Below are 9,526 nucleotides of genomic sequence, written 5' to 3' on the forward strand. Positions count from 1 at the left end.
AGGCAGCAGACAGCGACCTGTGGCTGTATCCCTCGGGACAGTGAGGTCACGTCAGATATCATCAGCCCACAGAGAATTATGGTGCAGCACTCCAACTCTTGATTACTGAACTGTTGTGGTCTTTGTGGTTTCATTTTGATTTACATTAAAGCCTAGATACCAAAGGCATGAGCTCTAATGATTCATACAATAATGTTATAGTAAATTTGTTTTGGCAGAGGAGGAGAACATTACCAACAATAAAAGAAAAAAATAGTTTTTGAAGTGCAGATTGAAGCCTTCTCTTGGTCCCATTCTATCTATCCTTCTCCCTTGTGTGGATATTTTAGTTTCTGTGTGCAGTACATTTAATCCACTGGCCAAACAAGAGTGGCTCCCACTAAAATGAAAAGGCCCTGATCCATAGGAGCTAGATAGAAGGATAAAGCATTGTCATAGGATTGTATTAATGGGGCCATAGGATGCTGGAAGGCTTTAATCAGTGTGCCAGTAATCCTTCTGCCTTTAAACTGGGGCCGACACAGTGATCCCCACCCCCTTCTTGGGCAACAGTGCGCATGCACACATATGTACACACACACACACACACACACACACACACACACACACACACACACACACACACACCTCTGTGGGCAGCATAGGGATACAAGGTCCCAGGTTGAGGGTGGAGCACCCCGAAAAGGAGACGCCCTGAACTTAGTGGAGCAGCTGGTAGAAGAAAGACTGAGAAGATGGATGGAGAGACAGATGTGGGAAAAGACCGAAAACAATAAAAGATGGTGAGGCTGGTTTTCTGAAACGAAATAGACATTGGGTTGGTCACGGGCAACATGGTGGAAGTAATTAAATACAAATGAATACAACTTTTTCTGAATGAACATCGGAGTAGAGTATCATTTAAAAACTGAACTCTTGTGAGACAGGAAAAGAATGAATTCCAACTTGAATAAATATCCGAGTTCCATCAATAAAAGCAGCACTTTAAACATATGATGGAGGTTTAAGATCATTGTGTTATTATGGTAAAGGAAATAATCCATAGAAAAATGGTATAACGTGACAGCTTGTTCTACCGATGCAAAAGAGAAAAAGGAGATGTACATGGCTGGGGAGAAAAGGGGCAGTTCGTAGACTCATTACCAATAGGAGTGGGTGTAAAAGGTGACATTGTGTGCATGAGGATAAGGGGTGGTCCTTCTCCTCCCAGAGTTCTCTGAGAGCATTAGGGTGTAGGAGTTAAAGAGCTTCTAATGGGATCTGGATGCTGTCGTGTTTACCCTGGCCCCCTCCCCCTCCTGCACGCCCACTGCATTGTGGAAGTTGCTGGGCTTTGGGACACCACAATGGGCTGAGTGTAGGGACAGATGGAGGTCCCTTTCGAACAGGGGACAAAAAACATCCAAGGTAGGAGGGCTGTGGTATCTGAGAGAACAAGCAGCCAGCATACCCTACTGCCAGAGACGTGAGAGAACATTAGAGATGGAGGAAAAACTGAAAAGGGGATTCGTAATGATAATGCAACAGAGTGTAAGGAGTCCCGTTGTCCTGGTACACCGTCAGGCTTTGGTACAGGTTTACTGTGGCTTATTAGACTGGCTTCTGCACTTTTGTACATACTATACCTTGTGTATCCCCATAAGTAACTTTTTAGAGTGGAACAAGCTAGCAAAAGATAAAATTAGTGAGAAAAAAGTTTAAAATCTAAGTGCTCATAATATGCTGCTTCTTTAAGCACAGTTTGAGGGTCAAACCTAAATTAGGCAGGAGCGTGAATGCTGATTCATTTAGAGAAGTGCAGTGTATGGAGCATCAGGGGACGGGGTTTGGTGGTAGATGCTGATGAGAAGCATTGGAGGAGGGTAGAGGGAGGTACCAGGCACAGGAGCGACAGATGGGGCCTGATGGAAAGCTCAGGTTGTAAACTTTCTGTTGGGAACATCTGTCCGTTTGTCCATCTGCTACACTCACTGTTTACAGTTTGTTTAGCAGAAACCCATTAATTAGAAAACTGCCGTCCAGTCATTGTTGCACCCTTTGTCTGTATATTAATTAGATGAGAAAACAACCAAATCCATGTGCAGTAGTGCAATGCAGAGTCCTATTACCTTAATGACTAATTCTAAATACCTTTTAATTGTTTTTTTTAGTAAAAGGCTATAAAACTGGGGTGGGTTTAAAACATATGAAGCCAAACTCCCACCGTAGTTATGATCCAATCCACACTATTGTGCCATTCCCACAGATAAACCCATCACATCTGTGTCGCTGTGGCATAGTAGTCACGCTGTTCATTTTCAGGAACACACAAATAAGTGGATTGAAATGGGAAGCAGGTATAAACCCTGATTAGAGATACATTAGCAATTACTATAAACACTACTTATAATCTGTGCACTTATGCAAATACCACAACACTCAATGAGCTAAATGTCAAAACCAACATCTCATCAGGTAACTGCAATTAGTATTCGGAACATTTAGTGGATGTACCTCAACATACAATCATATTCAGCTTTATTGGCCATGGAATTTGACCGTGGTTTCACTTAGCTCTTTTTACCTGTACACTATACAACAAGATAAATATAAAGACAAAAAAGACATCAGTAGTCAAAAAAGTTCAAATAGTGCAGATGAAGGTGTACAAGACATCAACATGTATCTACAATGAAAATGTTCACCAATGAAAGCAAAAATGTGAATGAGGGAATATACAGAATTGATTAAAGAGCCTAAAAACAGAAGCATATCAGTTTGATTAGAACTGTTACATCACCTACGGGTATTTTACTTCTTGGGGTAAAAATAGTCTCTTCAATTTGCTCTGCAGGGAGTGGATAAAGGAGAATTAAGCAGCTGATCTGGGCTCAGTGGCCAGAGTGTTACATTAAACAGTAATCCAGAACAGTGGATGGTTAGAGAAGGGATAGCCTCTTTTAATCCTGCACTCCATCCAACTCCCCCATCACCCAACACACACACACACTGAGCCCAACATCTTTTGGCCACATAACAAAACAAAACCAAAAAAAAAAAAAACTTTACACCAACTTTTGCAAATAAAAGTTTTGAGATGTGAAAGAGCAGTGAAGCATTAGTGTGCAGGGGCATTCTTGGAGTGTTTACTGCATGAGCACCTTCCCCCCTAGCCCGCCCATTGTCAGCAGCATCCTTGAGGGTTTCCTAAATCTTAGTCCTGGTCACAGGGTTAGGCAAGTGTCCTGGTGAGCCTTCTCAGTGCACACTGTCCCACTATATGTAACAGATGTTACTGGGGCAACAGTTGGTATTAAAAGGGAGGGGCTTCAGGCCATCTGTCGAGGGTCAAGGTTTGAAAAGGGGTGGTAGAGATGGTGGCACGTTCAGGAAAATGGTAAGTATTTGCTTGAAAAGAGTGAATATAGTCCACATTGTAATCCAGCTCAATGTGTGCTTTTATCAAAGATTGTCTTTGTGAAGGTTTTGAGTGCAAGATGTGAAACTCCAGAGAGCGCTTGTCTGGGGAAAACTTCAGCTTCAGTGCAAAAGCACCATCTTGTGGTTAAAGACAATACTACAAACAGTACAATATTCCTCACAACTTTATTGATATTGTAAACTGCTATTACAAACTATTGAGTCAAGAGTAAAGGCTGGTGCTACATCCTTACAATTAAATTAATATAAAACAGGAAGTTTGTTTGCAACCGTATCACATAGTGTCCAACTGAGATTTAAGGCTCTCAAGCATGCGGTCTATGCCATCCCGCAGATATGCCATCTTCTGATGACAAACCTTTCTCTGGGGATAAAAAAAAACAAAAAACACGAAAAGCAACTGGGCATGTGAACAATCACTACAAAATGATTTAAACAAAACCTCACTTTATCACACAACACAGATTGTAGGGACACTCACAAGGTAGACCTTTAACCTCTCTTTTTCCATATGATAGTAGTCCGCCACAGTCAGCTCAATGAAGTCTTTCTTCATGGTTAAGAATCCACAGTTAGGGTTACGTTTTGAGTGTTCAGTCCTGGGCAGAAAAATCGTTGTGTAAGAAATTTGTGGAAGGGATAACATCTGCACGTTTGAATCCTTAACCCCAAATCCCACCAACTGGTGGAGTACCTTTTGTCACATCATTCCAATTTAAAAAGGACTATTTCAGTAACTTTGCTTCATACCATTGTTCTATCAGAGCGTAAAAGAGCAGAGACACACAGCTGGAATAATCCAACCATGACACTACAAATGTCACTATTCCTTTTGAATTCATAAGTTGTAGTTAATGAGCTCCAAGGCAAGGATGTCTCATTTTGTTAAATGAGTCCTTGCTTCTCCCATGTGTAGGAGTATGATGCAATGAAAGGAGGCAAGGAAAGACACATTAGCTTAATGAAAAGCACCCACAAATTTCCTCATGGGTACTGCCTCAATTTTGGTTTTGAAATGAGCCCCTTTTAAATGCATCCAACTCAACTGGGGTACAATCTTCTGTAAAAACCCAAGGTTTTAAAGAAAATAGCATCACACTGATTAAGATGAACAGCCATACAATATAATTATATGGTGTTGTACTAAAATGAGTCTTGTAAAGGCTACAGGCAGCACTGAGTATTATAGTCAAAAATAATCTCAGATCTGAAGCTATACTCAACCCTCTTACACTACTATAATATTCTTCAGTGAGTCAAAGATTACATGAAGGTAGGTTAGATAAAAAGGTAGAGGCCTGAGGAAGTTGACATGCTTTGTTTACCAAGGATCGTCATCTGGTTCCCAGCCCTCAAGCTCAAGCAGACAGAAGAAACAGCAAGCAACATCAGGCTCATTCTCACTCGGGCAGTGAACAAATCCAGCCTTGGCCATCTGCAAAGACAAACAAGGCAGCAATAGATGTTTTAATGTGTACACAATACTGTTAAAAAAAAGCACTACATTAAAGAATGTTATGAGCTGATAACTTAATGACAAATATGAACAAAAGATTATAGCTGCAGGGAGATTAGAGTCAGTGAGATCAACACCAGCCGATGATCTCATTTTGCTCTTGGGCGAGGTGGGGGTGGCAACATGGCATATAGTGTTGCTCATCAAGTGGGGTGTCAGCAGCCCATTCATCACATGACAAGGGTGGCAAAGTGAAGGGTCAGTGAACGAGACTCCTGATGCAATGAAACTGAATCTGACACCTGCTTAACCATCTATCATAAGCCGTGACAGCCTTGGATAAAAGGCTGTAGTATAGGATCATGTAACTTGAAGTGTAAACATGGTTTGGGTAAATCAAAAATTATTTTCAGCAGCCATAGTCATGTACATTAACATTCACATACATTAACTGTATGTTAATAGATTTTTTTCCTTCTTTTTCTTGGGGGTTAAGAGCTGACAGATGGTGAGTAACTAAATCAAGAGGAAACCTCCCTCACATTAACCCAGTCTGACCTCCTGCTGTGTCTTCCAGTAGTGGAATGTAACCAAGCAGCTACTCAACTACTGTATGCAATTACAATTGTGATGCAATGCCAACTGTCTTCTAGCTACTCATCCTGAGTATTTCCATGTGATGCTACTTTACACTTCTACTACATTTTAGAAACTAATATTGTACTGTTACTACTTTTTAAACTGTACAAGTTAAACTGAAGAATTACATTTGAGCAACATGTAAATCAATAAGATGTATTGTCATGGAAGAAGCTTCGGTATATTGATTATTAGCATATGGAGTTTACTCTCTGGTATTGAATTTATTCTACCACTGGTGCTTTGATTCGAGTCAAAGTCCTCTTTTTAAAACATTGTACCCATTGCATTTAAAATAATTGTCAACCATAAATATTTCTGAAAGCCTTTTATGATTCTGTTCTGCAGCGTCAAGACTCGGCAGCCTTCTTACCTTCACAGGTGTGCAGTTGCACTCCTCTCGAAACGGCCAGTCTGCAAAACTTTGTTCGCGTATTTCATGACTGTACATTTTGTCATAAGTGGAAAACCTGGCGGACAGAACATGAATGATGGGCATAGCTTCAGCATAAAACTTGCTCGACTCAATCTATAGTGGATGCCGATGTGAACATGTGCTGACGCTAATGGCACGCTTGCACAGGTGTTTCCAGTTTGGGCTGATTAAAGTCTGCGCTGCAGCGCAGGTTGAAGGTGGGCGGGACTCTGTCGGTACGTCACAACGTAAGGTCACCGGGCTTCATTGAGGAAAGGTCAAATCAAGCAAAGTTCAGCAGGGCGCTGCCTCTATCCAGCCCCATTTATTTTGACTTCTTTTTTTTGTAGACGTGTATATTTACACATATTGTCCAGAAAAACATTACTTAAATACTTATATATCACACATTTTGGATCTCTAAATATTCATCTAATTTTTTTTCTAATTATTATTACTGTTTTTCGAATCGTTCTTTATTGCACACAAATAGTTTTCCAACAGGAATTCCACACTATGAGCATGTGACGAAGAAAACCTGTTACAAAGTAAATCTGCAAAAAACTAAGTTCAGCTGAAAATAACATTTCAGCAGTCTGGGTTAGACAAATCCAGAGGATGTGTTTCAAAGCCTTTTTACCAAATTCCCTTTTCTCTCATCTGAGTTGATCCACTGAAGCATTGATGTTACTTAAACATACACAAATGTATTTTCCTTCATCAAATATTAATGCCAGACCCAGACTGCTTTAAAAACGTTGTCCTCATGAAGCACAAGTGGATGAACTGAACTCCCCCTTTTGGCATTGAGAGATATTTGTGATATTTTATTATTTCTTTACTCCTGTTCCTAATATGCAATGAACCATCCAAAAGAGGTAAACATTGAAACTAAAGACTTTAAATTTAAAGTTCAAACAAAAGGGTTGAAGTGTGTGATGGCGTATTTATTTTACTTAATGTCTGAGATACAGTCTATGTTAAAAGCCGTGTGACATCACAGATTTGTATAAGTAGGCCACAAACATGATCAATCTTTCTTATTTAAAGTATTCTCATTGGCTTTTCAGGCTGGAATTGCAGTTTCTAGCTGCATTTTTTTATGAAACAAAAATGAAGACATAATAGCCAATCAGTCAACTGTCCAATTTAATGGTTTGTGGTTTAAACTTTATTAGCCTGTGAGAGACCAAGCCAGTCCTGGTAAGCAGTGTGTCCCTGTAACTCTACCCTTCAGGCCTCTTGGTGCTGAAATGTGCTTACAACTGTAAACTGCTGTCCTTTTCCCCTTCTAACCTTATCTTCCAGCAGAGCGCCTGGGGAGAGCTGAGATGCAGTTTGCCTGCTTATAAAGCTGAGAGTGTGTGATTTTTAAACTGTATATGGAGATGCAGTGTAAGGGCTTATTCGCTACTAAGTTGGAGTACACATTTTATGTCATGTTACTAGCTCCTGGCCTGTATTTAAACATGTGTGTTACTGTTGTCAATCAAAATCTTTCCAAATACATCAAAATGTTTTTTTCTTGTTTTTTTCCCTCCACACTGTTGTACCATATGTGTAAGGTGTAATGTGTATCTGTCCGTCCTCTGTCATTCTCAGCAATAATAGCAATACAAAGATTTACCATTTGTCTTTAAAACGTTGCTAGACACCAATTTCTGATACAACTGCCCTCACTTATTAGGGCTTGCCACGATTAGCTACTTGACCCGAGTTTTGTTTTCACACAGGGCTGAGGGGGAAAGAGAGAGAGCGAGGGAGGAGATGGGATGCAGAGAGGTGGAGGGAAGCTGATAGATGTGTTTGTGGTCGCTATTTCCACATGTCCTTTACATCGCCAGGCATAGTGCTATGCTGTTCGCGTACACAGCTCTTGGAATCTTTTTGAATTAATAAAAACAGTTGAGGATCCTTCTTGATATTTTTCCTCCTCACCAGTTTCATGCTGGGAGGTATTTTACAGTGGAATCAATTGATTTTAAGTGTGGCTGGATAGGAGATTGGACTCACTCAACAAGGAGCTGCAGGAGGACTCGAGTTGCAATGTGGAGCACAGGTGAGAAAGGAGCCTATTACCATCTGATGCTACATACTCTGTGTCCTTCTATTACTGTCTCTGTGTGACGCAAGAAATACATCTTTTTTTTTAGTCCATTGATGTTTGTAACTACATTAAGTTGACTAGTGTGTGAGTTGTTGGTGCTGTACAATGCTTCGATGCAGCAAAAAAACTTTACAATTGTTTTAATGAATGATCGGACAAATGTAAGCAATTGATCTTCATATCCAGGTTTTATTCTTCACTCAAATATACGCATTTCCCTTCAGATGACAACTGTTCTGACAGCTCCACCTGTCCTCTGCTACCCGCACACAGACTGAACACCACACATTTGGGGTGAAGCTGATTTTAACTTCAGCGTATGTGTTCTCCCAACAAAACGATTGTGCAAAGGAGACACCCTTTTGAAGTAGGGATGCAGTTCATCTGCCACGTCACTCTCAGTTGAGGAATGTCTGAGCTTGTGACTGTGATCTATAGAGAAAATGATTATTTGCTGTCCTTTAAAATACACACAACATTGTGTTGGCCTAAATGATTTAGTCAAGAAAAAGCAACAGTGAAGTTGTGTAGGAGTATGGACTACAGTTATGGCGCAAATGTGTGATCTGAGTGGTTGGAAAGAAAGACGTCCTGTCCTCTGGCGCTGGTGTAAAAATGTCAGGGACGTGTGAGAGTGTGGCAGTCAACATCAACATTCTTCATCTCTATACACAGGCGTGGATTCACAAGACAGTCACACCCACCTGTGTACACACATCATGCGTCCTGAAAAACCTGCAGACTCTCTCAATCTTTTTCTTTTTGTGAAGCTTTATTGACATGGCATTTTAACATTATTTTTACATTACATTTCATTTCGCTGATGCTGACAATAAGTGATTGTACAATTTTGATCAACAAGCATGTATTGAAGGGATACACATGTAAAAAGGCTGCAACTTATTTTCCTGAAAGATTATTATTGTGATTAGTGGATTAATCAGTTGGCTTCCAAAATGTCACAAAGCAAGAAAAAAATCACGAAACCAATAAATGTTTGGCATTTGTGCTTGAGCTATAAGTTCAAAATATTAAAATAAATAAATATATGTTTGCTAACACCTTGACTGAATGCATTGAGTATATGAAAACACTTTAAAGTGAGAAACAATCAGAAATGTATAGCTGGAAACATTTCCTGCACATGTCCACACCTGATCAATAGTCTAAATTTAGCGAGATGATTATCCCTCACAGTTGCAAACTGATATGCTCAACTGTCAGACTTGTAGACTCAGGCCACTTCAAGGGCAATGCAGAGGCCCCTTGATTACACTTAACAGTTTGTTATGTGTGCTATGCATGCTCTTAATGAACCCATTAAATAGACTCCTATGATGTGCTCATTATTTGGTAATTATAGGGTTTTCATTCCTTTAAGGTAGCTCAAATTTCATAGTCTCATAAGCTGTAATGTATTGCCCGGAAACTTTATGAAATGCTTTGCCACATTATGACGGGAAGTGCAAGCATGCTGATACCCAGAGCT

General features: G+C 40.1%; 1 protein-coding gene across 1 annotated transcript; it reads right to left on the reverse strand.

Moving 5' to 3' along the window:
* Positions 1-3,627: 3,627 nt before the first annotated feature.
* On the reverse strand, positions 3,628-6,035 carry birc5b (baculoviral IAP repeat containing 5b). The gene is made up of 4 exons (XM_068598376.1): positions 5,889-6,035; positions 4,746-4,855; positions 3,902-4,019; positions 3,628-3,784 (listed from the first exon to the last, which is right to left on the reverse strand). The coding sequence occupies exons 1-4, from the start codon at positions 6,012-6,014 to the stop codon at positions 3,695-3,697; spliced, it is 444 nt and encodes a 147-aa protein (XP_068454477.1). The 5' UTR covers positions 6,015-6,035; the 3' UTR covers positions 3,628-3,694.
* Positions 6,036-9,526: the final 3,491 nt, after the last annotated feature.

Source organism: Clinocottus analis, unplaced genomic scaffold, assembly GCF_023055335.1.
Source record: "Clinocottus analis isolate CAN_PGR_092001 unplaced genomic scaffold, fCliAna1.0.p SCAF_4, whole genome shotgun sequence".
In the NCBI taxonomy this organism is placed as follows: Eukaryota; Metazoa; Chordata; class Actinopteri; order Perciformes; family Cottidae; genus Clinocottus; species Clinocottus analis.